Source organism: Mirounga angustirostris, unplaced genomic scaffold (genome assembly GCF_029215605.1).
Source record: "Mirounga angustirostris isolate CCGP_5_RB_7025 unplaced genomic scaffold, mMirAng1.0.hap1 SCAF_16, whole genome shotgun sequence".
Lineage (NCBI taxonomy): Eukaryota > Metazoa > Chordata > Mammalia > Carnivora > Phocidae > Mirounga > Mirounga angustirostris.
This window is the reverse complement of record NW_026991724.1, coordinates 17,202,997-17,223,720: the sequence shown is the minus strand read 5'-3', so window position 1 is coordinate 17,223,720 and position 20,724 is coordinate 17,202,997. Positions and strand designations below refer to the sequence as shown.

General features: G+C 40.0%; 1 protein-coding gene across 1 annotated transcript in view; it reads left to right on the top strand.

The window, feature by feature from the left end:
* TANGO6 (transport and golgi organization 6 homolog) overlaps positions 1–20,724 on the top strand; it is a 189,609-nt gene that overhangs the window by 41,339 nt on the left and 127,546 nt on the right. Inside the window, exons 8-11 of the mRNA XM_045890837.2 lie at positions 8,070–8,182; positions 9,595–9,771; positions 12,983–13,115; positions 16,256–16,444. Coding sequence (XP_045746793.1) covers positions 8,070–8,182; positions 9,595–9,771; positions 12,983–13,115; positions 16,256–16,444 — 612 coding nt within the window. The remainder of the gene's footprint in view (positions 1–8,069; positions 8,183–9,594; positions 9,772–12,982; positions 13,116–16,255; positions 16,445–20,724) is intronic.

Here is a 20,724-nt window from a genome sequence, read left to right as displayed (position 1 = left end):
GGGGATTTGCAGCTCAAATAACTTTTAGTCCAGTGGCTTCCTATTCTGTCTCCTTCTGACTCTGAATGTCTGGGGCTCTGTCCCTAGAATACTTAATTTTTTTTTTTGTCCTCTCTGGTATGAGAGGGATAAATGGTTTTTTTGTTTGCTTTTTGCCTACAGAGGTAGAGGGAGACCTAGGCTGCGTAGAGATTGGTTCTGGGTAGGGCAGGATAAGAGAATTGTAAAATTCTTTACAATTTGGACATTTTCTTGCTCTTAAGAGAACCAGCCAGAATCTGATACCATGTGGGACTGGGAGTATGTGGGGGATGTTTCCTTTTTAGAATTCCTCACACTACTTCCTGAGACTCCCTAAAGGCAGAAGAAATTTTAGGGTAGGAAAGGCTAGAAGGTACCTAATTAGTTTATATTCTTCATTCTCATTTCCATTTTATCTCTCTGTTTCCAGATTCAGGGAATCCTGACTTTAATTATCCAAGTCTTCTTTTCTCCATTTAATCTTAACAAATTTCTAATTAAAGTTACTCTCTCAGCTGGCCAATTGACTCCTCTTTTTGAATTTTTAATTGTTTTTGTAGAGTAAATTGGAATAATAGAATCTTAGAGCTGGAAGGAAATATAGAAATAATTTAATTTCTTTTTCTGGTTTTTGAATAGACTTTGTTTTTTAGAGCAGTTTTTTGTGCACAGAAAAATCAAGCAGAGGGTTTCCATATATCTCCTGCCCCCACATATGCACAGCCTCTCCCACTGTTAACATTTCACATCAGAGTGGGACATGTGTTACAGTTGATGAGTCTACACTGACACACCAATATCGTCCAAAGTCCATAGTTTACATTAGGGTTCACTCTTGGTGTGGTACATTCTTTGGGTTTGACAAACTAATCCCTCATTTTACAGTAAAGGAAACAAAATCCAGAAGATTGTGAAGTGAGTTGTCCCAAATCATACTAGTGAGTGCCAGATCTGATCCAGGAATCAATCCTTTCATCTCTTCTCTTTCTCTCACTCTGTGTTTAGAAAAGATAATATTTGTACATGGTACACGTTTAAGAAGTACTACAAAAGGCTTTGCAGTAAAAAGTCTTCTCCCACTACGGCTGTTCCCTAAATGCAGTCGTTCTTTCTGGATGTTTCCAACTCTAATTGAACTGTAACCTTGAATAACATGCAAAGGACCAAAAGAAGTATCCTTGGGGTGCCTGGGTGGCTCAGTCACTTAAGCGTTCGACTCTAGATTTCGGCTCAGGTCATGATCTTAGGGTTGTGAGGTTGAGCTCCGCGTTGGGCTTCACACTCAGCAAGGCGTTGGCTTGAGATTCTCTCGCTCTCCCTCTGCCTCCCCACCCCCTGCCCTCCCCCCACTGAAATAAATAAATAAACTTTTTTTTTTTTTTAAGTAGCCTTCAAAGCTATGGAAGATTCAAGTGTTAGATGGTACATTCAGATTCTGTGGTATAGTGTAGTGAAAAGCACCTGGCCTTTTGAGTCCAATAGACCTAGGTTGGAATCTGGCTCAAGGGTTGACGATCCATGTGACTTTAGGTGACTTATTTAACACTTGAGTTGTAGAGATGAAACAAGGTAACTTGTGGAAGGTTCATTGTATACTTTAGCAAATAATTAGGCTCAAAAAACTGTCAGTTCTCTTTTGGTTCAAAGAAACTCTTTTTAAAAAAGATTATTTTATGCAATATGCTCTGAAAGCATGCATAGTGCAAAATACTGTATTAGGTAACTTGGCTTGTCCTTTTGCTTCTCACAAGTCTTAATTAAACTCAGTAAGTGCATTAGAAGTTCTGGAACATGACTATCAAAAGGATCACTGTGATATTTTAGAAGACAGCATTAGACTAGTTTAATCTTTAACAGGGGTACAATCAAGTTCCAGCCTGTACTGAATTTCAGTGTTAGGATTTAGTCAGCTTGATTCATGTTTGTATTTCCACACGTATACATCCCTATAAAAGATAAGGCCATAAATTAAGGAGACAGTTCCATTTACAGCTGTATCAGCAGGTATTTAGGAATAAATGTAATATTTGCACAGGGCTGCATATTTTACAAAATATTTTAACATGAATTATCTTAGCTGGTATTTAAGCCGAAGCTTAACACTGGCATTATAAATGAGGAAACTGAATCCTAGAGGGATTTAATTGTCTTACCCATGTTCACTCACTTAATATGTGATTTTAGGCAATCATGTAGGTGTCAGAAACAAAATTCATACCTGTTTTCCTGACTCCTGACTTCCTGGTGCTCTTTCAACTGCAGTGGTCTCAGAGGGATGTGCTTAACCATGCTTAACCGTGTAATGGAAGTCTAGTAAATGAGAAATGGAGTATGTGAGGATTGCTTTCTGTTTGGTTTTGCTTCGAATCAGAAACACATGTTTATTCTTAATACTTCTGACCATTTTGACTCTGGGTTTTTCCTTTCCTTTTTAATTTAAATTTCTAGAGAAATTCAGTCCTTTAAAGATTTTTATTTATTTATTTGTCAGAGAGAGAGAGTGCAAGCAGGGGGAGCAGCAGAGGGAGAGGGAGAAGCAGGCTCCTCACTGAGCAAGGAGCCCGATGTGGGACTCGATCCCAGGACCCCGGGATCATGACCTGAGCCAAAGGCAGACGCTCAATGACTGAGCCACCCAGGCGTCCTAGAAATTCAGTCCTTTAGATATTGAAGATAGGTACTGAATAAGCTAGTACAGTAAAAGCAGACCTCCTTTTGTTCAGTCCACTCTCCCTTCCATGGCTGAAGTTCTATGATTCTTCAGTTAATTAACATTGATTGAATAGCTTCTAGCTACAGCTTAAAAAAGAAAAAAAAAAAAAAAGGAAGAAGAGAAAATACAGAGGGCATTGTAATTTCCCTACAAAAATAGAACTTTTGAGAAAAATAAAAAGCATTCAATGTACTTCATTCGTTCTTTGATTCAGTTAATCAGTCACAAAGAAAAATTTTGCCAAGTACATACGGAATGGCAGATACTGTGCTAGGTTTACAAACACAGAAATGATTAAAAGCCAGTTGCTCCCTTCAGGGAGCTCCCAGTCAAGCAAACAGTTACAGGTAGTGTGTGATCTGTTGTTAAGAGTACGCAGAAACATGTCTCTATTACTTGTTAAGAGTAGTCTCTAAGCTCAGACGAAGGGTTGTGAGGCTTAACCGCAGACCCCTCGTCTCATGGCTGGATCTGTGATAGAAAGCCAGGATGCATTCAGAAAGGACTGTGGAAATTCCCAAGCTGCCAGTGGGGTCATTGGTACCTGTCTGTTTCCTCGTGTGATCTGTTCTGAGCCATTATGATTTTCATAAATCCATACTCACCTCTTATTTTGCCCATCAGCCCTGTCCTACATATTTATATCGGAAAAGCCACAGGTAGACATGGAAGTTCATCTTTTCTTCAAAGCACCATTTTATTTACTCTCAGAGAGGCTTTTTCACACCAAAGAATTGAATAGGTACCTTGAGAGTCTGTCTCTCCCTTCCCTGCTTCAGCTTTCCCACGTCTTGGTATTTTGTTTGGTGATCCCTAGTCTGTACAGATACCTCAAGTAACCTGAAAACCTTTCAACTAAACAGGATTTCATCTTTAAAGTACTAACTTCAGAACTGCTAGAAGAAGGGAAAGCATGTGGGGAGGGTTAGAAATTTTTACAACTTGGTCAGGTTTCAGTGTTTAAAAATTTTGGGGGTGGTGGAGGATTGGTTCATGTTTTTCAACTAGTTTTACCTAATGGCTGAGGTACCAGAATGATACAGAAGAAGAGAGCAAATTTGCACTCAAGTCAGAGGATGATAGATTAGGTACCAAAGAGACCTTAACACTTGATTAATTTAACCTCCTTGTTTTCTAGGTAAGGAAACTGAGACTCAGAGAAGTCAGTTGATTTGTGTTAAGTCCCACACCTGGTCAGTAGAAGTATTACAGGCAACCCTATGTGAAACATACCCAATGGTTATACTGCTGAGAAAAGGGAATGTCAGCAGGTCAAAATAATACGTAAAGTAGGGAATTTTGTTTCAGAACTTTAACTCCCATCCCACTTTGCCTCTAGGTGAGCAGGAAAGAACCCCAACTAGGAGACTATACATAAGCACAGTCCAAGGAAACCCCACAACACCCAATGGTAGGGCGTGGATGCAGGGTGGTAGGGCCCTCTCCACTGTGGTGCCATCACTGCTTCCTCGGTCGGTACTGTCACCAGCCTGGTGTGGAGGAGACTGGAAGGAACTGGCCCCAACAGTTTCTCCCATATATAGTATGACTTCATTGGAAGGACTGGTTTTGTTTGTTTGTTTGTTTGTTTTTCCTAGAGCATTGGTCATTGTCAGTGCTGTCTGCAAGAGATCGAAGTGCAACATTGGTTGAATCAGGGCAGCCTCCTGTGTCCCTTTATGGGTCACTAAACTCCAGGTATAAGTCAATGATCTGGGGAGTCCACATGAAGTGGGAAGTGGCCAGATTCCACTTTGGGAGTGTATATAAGAGGGTAATGTTGGATGTGAGGTGCACACCAAACTTTTAACCTGTATATGGGTTGGGTGCTAGGCAAGAGGTTGGGAGGAGGTCACTGTCCTTGGAAAGGCCTGGCCACAGTATGGCCCTGAAGATCTACTGGAAGGCTTGGTAGAAGGGGGCTATATAATATGCAAGAGTCTCAGTAGGAGGAAGGGAGGTGGTACGGAAGCTGCTGTCCGTGGTGCCGCTCAGAAACTCTGCCCTACTTTCCAGAGGTAGCAGGACTAGAGTTATTAACAGCCCGACAAGCTGGGGCCTACTGATTCTGAGGGAAGATGGCTGGGGTAAAGTTGGTATGGGTTAGGGACTGAAGCAATGAAAACATGCCCATGGGGAGGTGGGTATTGGGAGGCCATGGAGTACGTGCTTTGTTCTTTTTAAAATTGTGGTGAAATACACATGACATAAAATTTACCATTTTAACCATCTTTTCAAGTATATAATTCACTGGCATTAAGTCCATTCGCACGGTTATCGCACTGTCTAGTTCCAGAACTTGTTCATCACCCCAGATGGAAACACCATACCCATTAAGCAGTTGGTCCCCATTTCCCCTTCCTCCCATCCCCTTACAACCACTCATCTACTTTCCGTCTTGTCTCTATGGATTGTGCATGGATTTTATGTCAGGCAGATCTGGGTTCACCCTGTCTATGCCACTTTCTAAGAGTACCTTGGCTCAGCTAACTTTGCTTCTCTGAGCCTGTTTTCCACATTTTTAGAATGGGCATAAAAATTCTTAACCTACAGGACTTGTGAGGAGCGATTGTATATTAAATGTTTAGCTGAATTACCTGGTTTCTTTTCTTTTCTTTTTTTTTTTAAGATTTTATTTATTTGACAGAGAGAGACACAGCGAGAGAGGGAACACAGCAGGGGGAGTGGGAGAGGGAGAAGCAGGCTTCCAGCGGAGCAGGGAGCCTGATGCGGGGCTCGATCCCAGGTCGCTGGGATCATGACCTGAGCCACCCAGGCGCCCCTAACCTGGTTTATTCTTGAATAGACATTGCAATAAATGGTAGTTATTGTTGGCTTCATAGAAACAGTAACAGTGGGTTCATTTAGGTTGTATACTTCTGTAACAACTGCTTGGTCAGCAAACATTCAGGTAATACAACTTAATCATCTATCGTAATAGGTGCTGAAATAGAGAAATAGAGAGGCTAGTTGAAGAGGGGAAAGATAGCTGTGTATTTATGGGCTGATTATAAGCCCTAAAATGCTATTGGAATTTAGAGGAGAAAAGTCATTAATGGTGGTTAGATGCTTACTAAATGTTTAAGTCAGTGAATGAGTGGATGAACAGTTGAACAGTCAAATAAATAATAGGCTTATGGAAAAGGTAGACCTTTTCTATGGCCCATCCAAATCTTTTGAAAATAAATGTCCTCCCATCAGGAAGTTTAAAATGGAGATAGTTTTGGGCTCAGTACAAGGAGAAATGTATTATTAATTTGGAAGGGAGGCGACAGCCTCTGTGTGTCAAGCAGAGTCCATTCAAGTTCTTTGAGATCTCACAGAAAAAATTCATTGATCAATTGTTCCAAAATTCAGTATCAGTACTTGTTCCTTCAGATAAGTATAACAAGAGAACTTAAAAATTGGAGGAATTTATCAATAACAACATATACCCCTGAGTAATGGGCTTGATTGAATTCATGTTAAAGTTTGAGGTGCCAGGGCACCTGGGTGGTTCAGTTGGTTAAGTATCTGCCTTTGGCTCAGGTCATGATCCCGGGGTCATGGGATCGAGTCCCTCGTCAGGCTCCTTGCTCAGCAGGGAGCCTGCTTCTCCCTCTGCCGCTCCCCCCTGCTTGAGCTCTCTCTCTCTCTCTGTGTCAAATAAATAAATAAAATCTTTAAAAAAAATTTGTGGTGCTTTGGCCCAGTCAAGCCAGTAAATAATGGAGATTTAACTCCATTTGGTTTTTGGTTTTTGTACAAAAGATGCTGGTAAGGAAGGATGGCTCCACAGGGATTACTTCTGGGAACACAGACTACAGAACCAAACAATAGGCCCTTACGTTACCTGGGGGAATCTCTTTTTTTTTTACCACTTGTAATTGGTGATATCATAATTAGGCCTGCATATTTCTTGTGAACACTGCCATACAATGCACCTCATTTAGCTAGGCTTATGGAGATTAGATCATGCACAGGAAACTGGCTCCTTGGTTATCAGCCTCCACAGAGGAGCTGGGAGGCTTAAGGAGTGTGAAAAATTAGGGTTGATTTAAAGGGACAGGGTTCACTGGAAAAGCACAGAGGGCTTTCCAGCTTGTGCCTCCATGACCTTTAGTACTCCATAAACAGCACTGATAAAAAATAAATAAACAGCATTGATTTCTACTTCACTTAAGCACAATTTAATTAATAATTAAAATCTGATAGCGTAGACACAGATTGTGATGAATGGAGAAAGATGAACCTTCAGTGATTAATTCTTTTTTTAAAAGATTTTATTTATTTTAGAGAGAGCGAGCAAGCACAAGCAGGGGGAGCGGCAGGCAGAGGGAGAAGCAGGCTCCCCACTGAGCAAGGAGCCCATGTGGGGCTCCATCCCAGGACCCCATGATCATGACCTGAGCTGAAGGCAGACGCTTAACTGACTGAGCCACCCAGTTGTCCCAGTCTTAGCCCTATTTTAAAGGATGAGGAAAGGGAAACTTAAAGAAGCCCTTATTTACAGAAAAATATTGAAAAAATAGAATTTTGTTCTTCTTAATTCTTTAAATTACCTGCTTTGGATTATTATTATTATAATTGGTTTACTTGTTTTATTCTTCTTGGTAGATCACAAGCAATTGAGAGAGAACAACTCTTACTCATTTTTATATTCACTACAATGCCTAGGACAATGCTTGGATTTCAGTGGGTATTCACATAAATGTTGTTGAATGCATTTGTGCTGTCCTTTTTGAAAGGACAACTAAAATGTGTAACATAATTACTGTTAACAAAAATCAGCATTCTTAGATGCTTAACCCTATAAAGTCAGCACAGAGCTAGGTGCACATTGTAATTTCTTTTAACATTTATTGAATTAGAATAGGACATGCCCATATGGCAGTTAGATCTTAAGAGTGACAAATCTAGAGCAAGCTTTGTTTTTATTTTTCAAATCTAGTTTTAAGTTTTTCTATTTGGCATTAATTGCTTGTTAGTTCCTAAGAGCAGGGCCTTCAGCAATTAGAGAATTATTGTATAGATGAATAATAGACAGATTAGCAAGAGACACAAAGGTAGTCAAAAGCAAGAAAGGAAGGGGTCAGGAGATGGATTAATTTACCCATTTTCCCCTGAAGTTCTTCAGGCTGCACACACGGAAGGGCGCTGCTCCAGCTCAGGCTCCCTGTGTTTCAGCCTGTCTGCCAATCTCAAATGGTTTTCTTAGCCTTAGAGCTAAAATTGTTCGGTTTAGAACTAAAGTGTTGCTTAAGATAAAACTCTATGCTGCTAGTAGGTATGGTATTTGATTCCCAGTCCTCTGGCCTTGTACTCATGGTACCTCTCACCATTTTCTTTTCCCTAGGTATACGTGGTTGGGAATGAACCTGTGACAGTTTTAGTGGATTCCCTGCTTCCCGTCCTGGGAGTGCTCTTTTCTCTCTACTGTTTTACCAAACAAAGTGTATCTCACATAAGGTAAAAAACCAAAAAAAACACAAAAAAAACCCATAAAACCTTATTTGTTTATAGTGAAATCTTTACTGTATGTTTTTCTTATTCTTATTTTGAATATAAAACTTAATGCTACTTTGTAATTTTTTTTTCTTTCAAAACCAGTAAAACATTTGAGGATCCTCTTATTCTGCTCATTTGCAAAAGAAAGAGAGCTTTTCAGATTGCAGGGGATTGGATGTAATTTTTAGAATGGCTTTCCTTAGCCTCTGTTCTAGACGTCAGAGACAAAATCCCTGTTTACATGTGTAAACATGTCACTGTTTGATCAGTGAGGAGTACTGGAATTACATGTCTAGGAAGGAGGAAATGGAGAATGGATCATAACCTTGTGGGGAATGAGAAATCAAGTTGGATCTGAATGTGGCACTCTGTCACTTAGACTTGGATTTGGTGTGAGTGCTGCTCAGTGTTGTTTGGAATGAAGGGATTTCTTAATCATCCAGAAAATAATCTTTTGTATTGGAATTTAAGTAGGCTCCATTTTGTGTCAGCTCTGTTTTCACAGATATTTATGTTGTTTCTTCCTCCTTATAAGGGTTTATATCCTTTTTAAAGTCCTAGAGAGTTCTGATTTTTAGTGTTTGGAAATCCCCCACATGTGATCAGATATACAGTAATAATACCTTCTTCATAGGGTATTATGAAGACAGATTATAAAGTGTTTAGCACTGTCCCTGGAAAATCGTAAACTCAATAGACCACTTCCATCATCGTTGTTAAGCGGTGAAGGAAAACTCACATACTACTTTGGACTCTAACTTTTGGCCAGCACATAGGAGCAGTGACAAGAGAGAACAGAGAGGAAGATGGGGACAATAAATATGTGAATTTGGCTTCAAAAAACTGTCCATATAATAACTTATAGTTTTGAAAACCAAATATTCACAGCACTATCATGTCCTCATCAGAGACTGGGAAGGAGGAAGCAAACGTTTATTCCATCCCAATCCTCGTTGACTGGCAGAGATAAAAGGGGCAGAGGAATCAGCCAGAATTTGTTGGTATGCTGTTTCTTGGTCATCAGCTCTTGGTCCCATTGGTAGATGGTTTTATCAGTGTAAACTTTCTTTCACAGTGCCTGATCCAAAGGCAATGCTACACTTGGAATTATTTTTTTTTTAAAAACCATGTGGGGCTCCTGTGTCTTATCATGGTTGCTTCTAGGGCCAAAGATTAGTGAGTTACAGATATTAGATATATCCTGAAATTCACAGGAAGCATAGTTTCCAGTCCTACACTTTAGTAGTACTAGGTGGTTGTGCCAGCATTTAGAATGCCGTGGAACCTGACAGTCTTCCTTTCTTTTTTTATGTTAGCTTGTTAGATGTGTAGAGTAAGATGACAAGCTCATTTATAACTGCTTTTTCTGCCAGGTCACTTTGCCAAGAGATCTTATTATGGATTCTGGGGAAGCTAGAGAGGAAGAAGGCAATTGCCAGCCTGAAAGGATTTGCAGGATTGGACAAATCTGTGTCCTCTCTTCATTCTCTGTGTCAGTTTAGAGCTGCCACTCGAGGTGGCATCATGGTTACCATCAAAGAGGCCATTTGGTGAGTCCACCCCTTCTTTACCCTCTCTCTTCGGACACAATTGCACCCAAAAGGCCCTTCCCTGAATTGTCCACTAAGGGGCGCTGAAAGAACGGGACCTGGAACTTGAAGCAGTTGAGGTGCTGCTATTTATAATCTCTAAATGAAATGTGAGCGCCTTAAATAATCTTGCAGGTTTTTTTCCCAGATGCTAGCTAATAGTAGGTGCAATTTGCTGGAGCCTCACAGGCCCACTTACTTCACAAAGTCTTTGCCAGAGAATCAGAGTAAAGGGCAGTCACATGTTTACCCTCAGCACCATAACGATCCATTTCTCTTTCTGACTCTCTAAATGGTGTATGTGTGTTCAGAGTCAGACTTATTCCTCAGGGAAATTGTCTAATTGCTATCTTTTATGTTAATTTTACGATGGGGGTTTCTTTCTCCTGGAGAGCAATTAGAATATTAGTGGAATGGATCATTTATTTCTCTAACATCTTACAAGTATACTTTAAATTATTTCCTTTTTTTGGGTGATATGTGTAGATATTATTACTTTAGAATGTAAGTTCCTGTTGACCGGAGTCCCATACAGTTCTTAACTGACGGCTCAGATTTTTTTTTTTTTAGATTTTATTTATTTATTTGACAGAGAGAGACACAGCGAGAGAGGGAACACAAGTAGGGGGAGTGGGAGAGGGAGAAGCAGGCTTCCCGTGGAGCAGGGAGCCCGATGCGGGGCTCTATCCCAGGACCCCGGGATCATGATCTGAGCCAAAGGCAGACACCCAACGACTGAGCCACCCAGGCGCCCCAACGGTTCAGATTTTTATGTCACATTCAAAGTGTGGCTGTTTGTTAAGGTGTAAATTTTATTTTTTATTCATGGTTAACTTAGTAAAGTTATAAGACACTCTTTCAATATGATGGACTTGAGAAAAATGGAAAACACACATTGATTGCAAGCAGAATTATCAGTACAAATGCAAGCTACCAATTTCTTGAGAGTTGTTGAGCACTAGTAGGTTTTGTGGTTGTAACTATGCCCCTGAACTGAAAGAGTTTAAAATTTCTTGACATGTTTATTTTATAAAAGCACTTATGAACAGTTTAATCTGGGACCACTTTAGTGACTGTATAGAGAATTTTATAGTCTTTAACTTATCAGTAGTTAAAGCTAATTGCCATCATGACAAGTCTCTAGTGTATATCTTAGTGCATATATGTCAGAATCGACAGTTCTTATTGAAACTATAGTTTCTCTTCATGGTAGGAGAAAACTGAAGAGGCAGTTACTGAATGAATCTCCATCTACTGCCAGAAGCAATGGACCCTTAACTCCAGGTTTCTACATGGACTTCTAGGCATCCACAGTCCCTTTGAAATTATATACAAGAAATTTTTTTTCTGAAAATAGGGTCCATAGTTTTCACTGGATACTTAAGACACTCTATATCTCCAAAAAGTTGACATTCACTATATCAGAGAAGTGTGTGTGTGTGTGTGTGTGTGTGATTTTATCTCTTGTTCTAAAGATCTTGCTCCTGTTGCCAGTCCCCTAAAGGCAGGTCAGTCTCACCGCTTACCATTTACCCTGTCATTCTGCCCAGGAGCCCCAGTAATCAATAAAAAGTTTGTTTAAAGAAACACTAAAAGAGCAGCTTAGATTTCATGATCTTTGGATCCAGAATTTTTTTTTTTTTTTTAAAGATTTTATTTATTTTTTAGAGAGCGAGCGAGAAAGAAACAGCATGAGAGGGGAGAGGGTCAGAGGGAGAAGCAGGCTCCCCGCTGAGCCGGGAGCCTGATATGGGACTCGATCCCAGGACCCTGGGATCATGACCTGAGCCGAAGGCAGACGCTCAACCATCTGAGCCACCCAGGCGCCCAGGATCCAGAATTTTTATTTTTCTGGAACTAAATAAACTACAGTATTTGGAACTGACTCTTTTATCATTGAAATTTTAAGAATGAATGAAATAGAGCTTCGTAAGGTAATTATTGTCATGTCTTTTTAAAAAAGTATTTGAATATAATACTTCATTTTGAAAGGATGGTTCAGAGAAGCTGAGAAGTGACTCTTGGCCATTTCAGTTTTTTTCCTAACGTAAAATGTGATGTAGATACATGACTGATCTGAAGGACGCTGGGAGATTCTGGGATAATATAAGAAATGATCATAAGCTTAGTTTATGGGTTATTTATTTTACTAGAGGAGTATAAAGGCCATGTTACTAGTGAACTGGCAGATTGGGACTTACTGCCCAATGGGATGGCCAAATTAACTTTATTTCATAATTGTACTTTTCAATGATATAAAGCAACATCTGTCATTTTTTTCTCAGTTTAGTCTGAAAACACTTTATTCCTTCTTTAATCACAAGAGTACATACCTTCTTTGTATAACACAAAAAAGCACAGAGGAAAACAAAAAGCAACTATGATCCTAGTCACTGTTAACATTTTTTTTAGTGTTTTGTCTTCTAGTACATCTTTGTGCTTCTATGTTTGTTTACATGAAATAGTATAGTAATATTGTATCTTTGTTTTTTCACTTAATCTGCAATAAAACTAAAACCCTTAGTACCTCATGAGAAGTTTCTTAAAACTTTTTGCAGAAATCATAGCATTGCTTTTAGTAACTTGGCCATATTTTATTACTTGGAAATTTGGCCTACTCAGTTTTCTGAGTCTTTACGCATTTCCGTATTTCTGCTGGTTAGTTATTAGTTGAGATTGACTACATGTTCTCCTGTAAGGATAGTGTCTCTTCCCACTGCCCATAACCCTTCAATGGCTCTTCGAGAAAAAGTCTAGCTTTCTTTGAATGGCCTTGAAGGCCCTCTGTGATCTGACCTTCCTTTGCAGACTTCTTTTTCTCTATTCTTCCTCGGGAACGAGAGTATCTGCATACAACCTATACTTTAATTTCTCCTTGCTTTTTCAATTTATTGAAATAATAGTAATTCCTCAACATGCATCTGCAAAGCCACTTCCTTCATGAGTCTTTTCCCCACTGAGCAAATAACTATGTTATACATGATACCCTACCTTCTGAGAATAAATACTTTTTCAGCATGGAGAAACAGGAAAATAACTTAAACAAATTTTGAGATCTTTCTAATGATTTACTGTATGAAAATACCCTGTTACTTTAGAAGATTATTATGGAGTTAAAAAAAAAAAAATCTCTGGGTGACACTGCCAAGGTAAATCTTTCCCCGTGTTGCAGTGATGAAGATGAAGATGAAGCCCTGTACCAGAAGGTGTCCTCAGAGCAGTGCCAGGTAGAGCATCTTGGGGACTTGTTAGCCCACTGCCAAGAGTGTGGTTTGGCAGGTGACTTCTTCATCTTCTGCTTGAAGGTAAGAACTACATATAGTAAGGACACGGTCAGCTGTATTCTGGGATAGTACCAGGATCCCTTTTGAATTTTCAGGGCAGTCATAATTTTATTATTTTTATTTATTATTATTTTTTAAAGATTTTATTTATTTATTTGATAGAGACACAGCGAGAGAGGGAACACAAGCAGGGGGAGTGGGAGAGGAAGAAGCGGGCTTCCCGCCAAGCAGGGAGCCCGATGCGGGGCTCGATCCCAGGACCCTGGGATCACGACCTGAGCCAAAGGCAGACGCTTAACAACTGAGCCACCCAGGCGCCCCAGGGCAGTCATAATTTTAGCTCCTAAAATTAAGGTCCTAATCTAAGAGAGAAATAATCAGAGGATGTAAGAGTAATTTTTTTTTTTTTTAAGATTTTATTTATTTATTTGACAGAGAGAGACACAGCGAGAGAGGGAACACAAGCAGGGGGAGTGGGAGAGGGACAAGCAGGCTTCCCGCAGAGCAGGGAGCCCAATGCGGGGCTCGATCCCAGGACCCTGGGATCATGACCCGAGCCAAAGGCAGACGCTTAACGACTGAGCCACCCAGGCGCCCCGAGTAATTTATTTTTTAATAGCCTTTGGGTTGGCTTTTCGGGGACTGTGACGTTGAGAAGGTTCCGGCCGGGCCGAGGATGTCGCATCTCCCTGTCCTCCTCCTCTTGGACCATTCCCCGAAGCCCTTCAATAAAATGGTTTGATCCCAAGGAAAAAAAAAAAAATAGCCTTTGGGTTGGTAAAAAGAAAAAAACCTTACCTTCAGCAGTACATGTATGATCGAACTATTTCCCAAGGTAATCTGCCCTAAATTTTGAGAGATGACCAAAGTAGAACTGTTGATCTATGAAAGGGTTAATCTTTGCTCTGTGTTGACAGTAAGTACTCTTTTGAAGTTAATAGCAGGTTTTGCAGTTATGGAGTGATCCTTTATCCTTTCTGACTGTTGTTTTGTCAGGTATTTGGAAAGGAGATTTAGTAGTTCTGCCTTTCTCATTTCATTTTGTAACCACCTGAAACCTTTTCCGGGTCTGTTTCTTAGTGCTGGTGATTGTGCTTCCTCTTGCTCTAATCTCTGACAGCAGGTAGTACCCAGTACTGTAAACAGGGTGATCTCTGATTTTCTATCCTCCAGCTCTGCTTTCTCCATTATTTTCCCTAAATAAAGTGTCTAAGAGAATGTTTGTGGAGTTTAAGGTTGGTGTGGTTATGGGGGAATTGCAAGGAGAGAATCAGGGCTAACACTTCTAGAACTTGAAGTAGGGGCCACTGTTTTGATAACTTTCTCACCTCTTGTGTTCACATTTTAAAAAATGATTCATTTATTTATTTTGGAGAGCACAGAGCCTGATGTGTGGCTCAATCTCACAACTCTGAGATCATGACCCTGAGAACAACCTGAGCTGAAACCAAGAGTCAGCCACTCAACTGCCTGTGCCGCCCAGGCATCTCTTCCTGTATTTACATTCTGTCCCCTTACCTAGCCACTCATTGTAAATAACATTCCAAGAAGATGTGCTCTTAAATGGAGAATTAAAAAAAATTGTTTAAAAAACAAAAAGGGGCGCTTGGGTGGCTCAGTTGGTTAAGCGACCGACTCTTGATTTTGGCTCAGGTTGTGATCTCAGGGTTGTGGGATCAAGCCCTCTGTCAGGCTCTACCCTGGGCATGGAGCCTGCTTGAAATTCTCTCTCTCCCTCTCCATCTGTACTCCCTACCCTATGCTCTCTCTCTCTCTCTAAAGTAAATAATAAGTAAAATCTTTTAAAAAAACAAAAAAATCAGAAGGCTTTGCTCTGGGCCAAGGTTTCTGCACCTTAGTACCATTGGCATTTTGGGCTGGGTAATTTTTTTGTTGGGAGGCCGGGGGTTTCCTGTGTTTGCTTTCTTTCTTTCTTTTTTTTTTAAAGATTCTATTTATTTATTTGACAGAGAGAAACACAGCGAGAGAGGGAATACAAGCAGGGGGAGTGGGAGAGGGAGAAGCAGGCTTCCTGCTGAGCAGGGAGCCCGATGTGGGGCTCGATCCTAGGACCCTGGGATCATGACCTGAGCTGAAGGCAGACGCTTAACGACTGAGCCATCCAGGCGCCCCTCCTGTACTTTCTTGTAGGATGTTTAGTAGCATCCCTGACCTCTACCACTAGATGCCTATATTGCTTCCCAATTATGACAACCAAAAATGTCCTCAGACATTGCTAACTGTCCCCTGGGAAGCAGAAATTCCCAGGCACGGTTGGGAACCATTGCTCTAAACTGCCACTTAGGGGGCGCCTGGGTGGCTCAGTCGTTAAGCGTCTGCCTCGTCTCAGGTCATGATCCCGGGATCCTGGGATCGAGCCCCGCATCAGGTTCCCTGCTCGGCGGGAGGCCTGCTTCTCCCTGTCCCACTCCCCCTGCTTGTGTTCCCTCTCTCGCTGTGTCTGTCTCTGTCAAATAAATAAATAACATCTTTAAAAAATAAAAAAAAAATAAATAAACTGCCACTTACTTTGGTAAAGCATTAATTGTTAAGGAACTTAAGGTTTTCCCTTCCCAAGGAAATTTACAGTGTGAAGTGTAGGGGAAAAGCCTACAAACCCCATAGTAATGAATTATCTATTAGTAGAGATTAAATATTATAGGGAAAAAAGTGCTGAAAGCATTTAATAGTCTCTAAAAAGGGTTTGAAAATGTTACATGGCCTGAGGTCTCAGTTCAGCAGGGCTAGTGGTAGAGATCCTAAAAAATGCTAATAAAGTAAGTAGCCTATCAAACTAGTTCTCTTTGTGTAGGTATGCTTTTTGTTATGAAGTTTTAAATCTTCATATAAATATCATAATACACATATTATTCTACAATTTCCATTTTTCACTCAACACCCTTCTTGAGATCTTTCTTTTGATGTCCATATTGGTCTAGTTTATTTATTTCAACTGCTCCAGTATAATAAATACAATTTATTTATTCCTTCTCTTATTGCTAGACCTTTGTCTCCAAATTTTGGCTATTATAAATAATGCTACAATGAACACTTAGACTAGTTCTTTACATATACATTGCAAACAGAGTTTTCTCACTGTTGTTGATGCCCTTAGTTCTATGGTTTTTTCCTTCACTTTTTCTTTTCTCCAATGCTGATAGGAGTTGACTCATGTGGCCATGGAAAATGAAGCAGAGTTAAAAACAAAGCCCTTCTCCAGCAAAAGCCTCTTGGAATTAGAGCAGCACCAAACTCTTGTGGAACACCAGGAGCAGAAGCTGCTGGTCCTCCAGCTGTTGACTGTTCTCTGCGAGAGGATGTCTGAGCAGCTATTCACAAACATCACTCAGGTCAGTGGCTGCCACATCCCAGATCCCAGGCTGGTAGTATTTGTCTATTTTGGTTTCTTTACATGCTTTCCAAACAATATTAAAAAAAAAAAATGCTCAGAGAATGGCTTGACGACACCTGCCTCAGTGTTACCTGGAATGCTGCTTAAACCTGCAGAGTACTGAGCCCACGACAGCTAACGGAATCTGCACTTGTGGAGGTCCCGCCATGTTAGAGAAGCTGGCATGTTAGAGAGGCTCCGGACGTGATTCTCATGCAGAGAAAACTTTGAGAATTGTTGTAGATACTGATGTGTTACATTACAGGGTCCTCAAGTTGGGGGGCCAATACAGTTTTCTGAGTGTTCTTCAAAATATGGATGCCCGGCCCACTGCTTATAGAGATTCTGATCCAGCATGTCCTCATTAGCTCCTGGGCATCTGTATTTTTTTAAGCCCCATGGATGATTCTAACATGTGTCAAAAGTTGAGCATGATTAGAAAACTTAAATTTGAAAAAAAAAAATGGCTAATGATAATAATACCACTTTGAATTTCATAGATCTACCTGACAGCCTATCTCCACAGCAGCCTATGAAGTTTTAAGATGTTTTTTAAAATGTTTGAAGGGTAGTATAGCTATGTGAATACTATTCCTGGATCTTGTTGGCTCAGACATTATATTTACTAGCTTTATAAAAAATAGGAAATAAAAGGGGCTCCTGGCTGGCTCAGTCAGTAGAGCATGTGACTCTTGATCTCAGGGTCGTGAGTTTGGGCCCCACATTAGGTGTGGGGCCTACTTAAAAAGAAAAAAAAATTAAAAACAACAACAACAACCAAAAACCCAGGAAATAGAAGTAATAAAGCGTAGGCAATGCAGTCACCATATTTTTACCATTATTACCAGAATTAGTTGTTGCTTGGCTGGTGAATAGTCAGTTGTAAGATGGTATCATTGTCACACTTAAATCTGATTCTTCAGCTCTTTGTATCGCCCTCATTGTCATCTGCCTTCGGGTGTTGCTAAGCAGCGTTTCACTATAGCTCCTGCTGAGAAAATTTGCAGCTGTCTGTCAGCTCCAACTTACGTGCCTGTTTAATGAGAATTATGTTCATGATTTCTTTTTTGGCTTCTTATTCCTTCAGTTCACTGACTCTGTGCTACGCTACCCAGTAGGATGAGTTGTTTCTCCTGTGTTTATATCAGTTCCCTAAAGACTTTTTCACCCAGACCTTATGTTTTTGTCTGAAGATGTTAGTTGGAAGGGAAAATGGCTTAAAAACTATATGATTTGAGCTTTTGCACTTAGCTCCCTTTGCTCCTCATTAAGGAACAATTGTTTTAGGTTGATAGAGAAGTGACTTGTCCCATGAAATTATCCTTCAGCTAAGGTTAAAATGTATCAAGATGAAAAGAACCACAAAAAAATATTAAATTGCATTTAGTAGTTTTACTACTCATGATAATTTTAGTATTTATTTTGAAATACACACACATATGGGTAAGTTATAAATAATACATGTTATAAGTAATTTTGTTAATATCATTAGGAACCAAGATTTTTAGCATAAGAAAAAAAGTTATGAATATAAAATTACAGAACTTGACTAAAATTCCTATAATAGTGAATTTCATTTGGAAGTATTCATATGAACTCACAATTAATTTTTTCTTTTTAAAAATAGATATTCCCTTGATCATTCCACTGTCCATGCCAGGCAGCAGTGACAACCCAGCTACACTGAGCATCCTTCGTGCTGGACTGTAGTTTCTAAATATCATGTCCTGCTGGAAGAACACAAAGCTCGTTGGAGTAAAGGTTCATTCAAGGTCTAGGGCAGGAATTGTCCACTATAAGCCTCAGGGCATCTATTTCTGCCTAAATAAAAGGAAGATGCCTGAGATTAATGAAGTCATATCAGTAGTGTTCAGGAGCCAGCTTGAAAGATCTCCTCTTGGCCACAGATAGGGCATTTTGGGCATTAAAAAGAATAATGCTTGGGGGCGACTGGGTGGCTCAGTCAGTTAAGGGTTAAGGGCTGCCTTTGGCTCATTCAGGTCATGATCCCAGGGTCCTGGGATCGAGTACCATATCGGGCTCCATGCTCAGTGGGGAGCCTGCTTCTCCCTTTCCCTCTGTGTGCCTGTCTGCCTATTTGTGATCTCTCTCTCTCTATCAAATAAATAAATAAATAAAATCTTAAAAAAAAAGAATGCCTGCAATGGATTGAAACACATCAAAGTTATAAAAACCTGAGCCACTGTCTGCTTCTCCCCCCTAAAATCCCTTTTGGACATCTCTGGAAGTTGCTAGGGCATCAAGTCATTATTTTGTAAGTTGATAATGAAAGAATAAAACATTTATCTTACCTTTTCTGTCAGCACTGTATTTCATTGTAACCAAATAGTTGGTGGAAAAATTTTCTTTATATAAGAATCACAGCTAAAATATTCAAAAAGAGACCTACAAATTTATATTTTGCAATCCCTTAATGAAATAATGGATCTAGGTGATAATCATGTCTGCTAAAACTATTAGGGGTACTGTATAATGAATGTAATTAGGCCAAATACATCCAAATCAACTGATCCTTTTTTCCCCAAGCATTTTATTATGAATACTTTCAAACTTGAAAGGATTTTACAGTGAATACCTATATACCTACAACCTAGATTCTACTATTAGGATTTTATTATATTTCCTTTATCACATATTTATGTTTCCATCTGTCTATCCATTTTGTTTTCCATCTGTTTATCCATTTAATTTTTGGTGGATTTCAGGGTCAGTGTAGATATCAGTGTATGTTCCCCTAAATATTTTCAGCCTGGAATGATCGATCTCAACATCACCAGAAGTAGACAAGCAGACATTATGTGTCTCCTAATGTAATGCAATAGGAGGTATGTAGCACCACCTGGGAAGGGTTCTTCCCCCAAAAAACAAACCCCCAAAAGAAGCAAACAAAAGACAAAAAAAGTCCATAAAATGTGATCTGAATCTAATCAAGGAAACTGAGGGTACAGCAATGTTATGCCATGAAGAAGCAAAATCAGCCAATTTCAGAATGTGAGACATTCCACAGTACAGATGACCCAGTTTCTTCATCAAGTAAATGCATTAAAGAAGGAGCAGGGCTTCTGTAGCTTAAAAGAGACCTGTCAACTAAATGCAGTGTGTGGATTCTCATTCAAACATATCAATTGTGTGAGAGGACATTTTTACAACAGTCATGGGCTAAGTATTAGAAAGTACAAGGAATTTTTATCGAGAGTAATCATGGTATGGTAGTTATGTGTTGTTGTTGTTGTTGTTTTTTTTAAGATTTTTATTTTTAAGTAATCTCTACACCCAACTTGGGGCTCAAACTTAGAATCACAAGATCAAGAGTTGCATGCTCTACTGACTGAGCCAGCCGGGTACTCCTGGTATTACAGTAGTGCTGTTAAAAAAGAAAAACTCCTTGTTAGAAATGTATATTGAAGTATTTATGGATAAAAGATTAAAAAGTTCAATAAAACATATTGGCAGATAGTATACGAGAAGATACAGAGAGGCATAAACCATTCAGTGGTCTGTGTATGGATACAGAGCCCTGTACCAACTCCCCAGTTCCTTCATTCCTTTTTTTTTTTTTTAGAAATTTAATTTTATTTAGTTTTTTTTTTTTTAAGATTTTATTTATTAGAGAGTGAGTGAGAGAGAGAGCACAAACTGGGGGAGGAGCAGAGGCAGAAGGAGAAGCAGACTCCCCACTGAGCAGGAAGCCTGACACAGGGCTTGATCCTGGGACTCCGGGATCATGACCGGAGCTGGAGGCAAACGCTTAACTGACTGAGCCACCCAGGCGCCCCCCCACATCCTTCATTCTGCAAATATGTAGTAAAGGCCCACTGTGTGCCACGTTCTCTTTTGGGTACCAGAGACACAGCAGTGAACAACACACATCTATCCTCATGGGATTACATTCACGCAGGAGAGAGAGACAGTAAACAAGTAAGTACCAGAGAGAAATATCAAACAAAGGGGATGTAAAGACAGTGTGGTAGATAGAGTTGTCATGGAGAACCTCACTGGGAAAGTGGCCTTTTTTTTTTTTTTTTTTGCGAGAGAGCACGTGTGTGTGTGTGTGTGAGCAGGTGGGGTGGGGTAGAGGCAGAGGGAGAGGAATAGAGAGAATCTTAAGCAGGCTTCACATCCAGCGTGGAGCCCAATATGGGGCTCGAGCTCACAACCCTGAGATTGGACCTGAGCTGAAATCAAGAGTCGGTAGCTTAATCTCCTGAGCCACCCAGG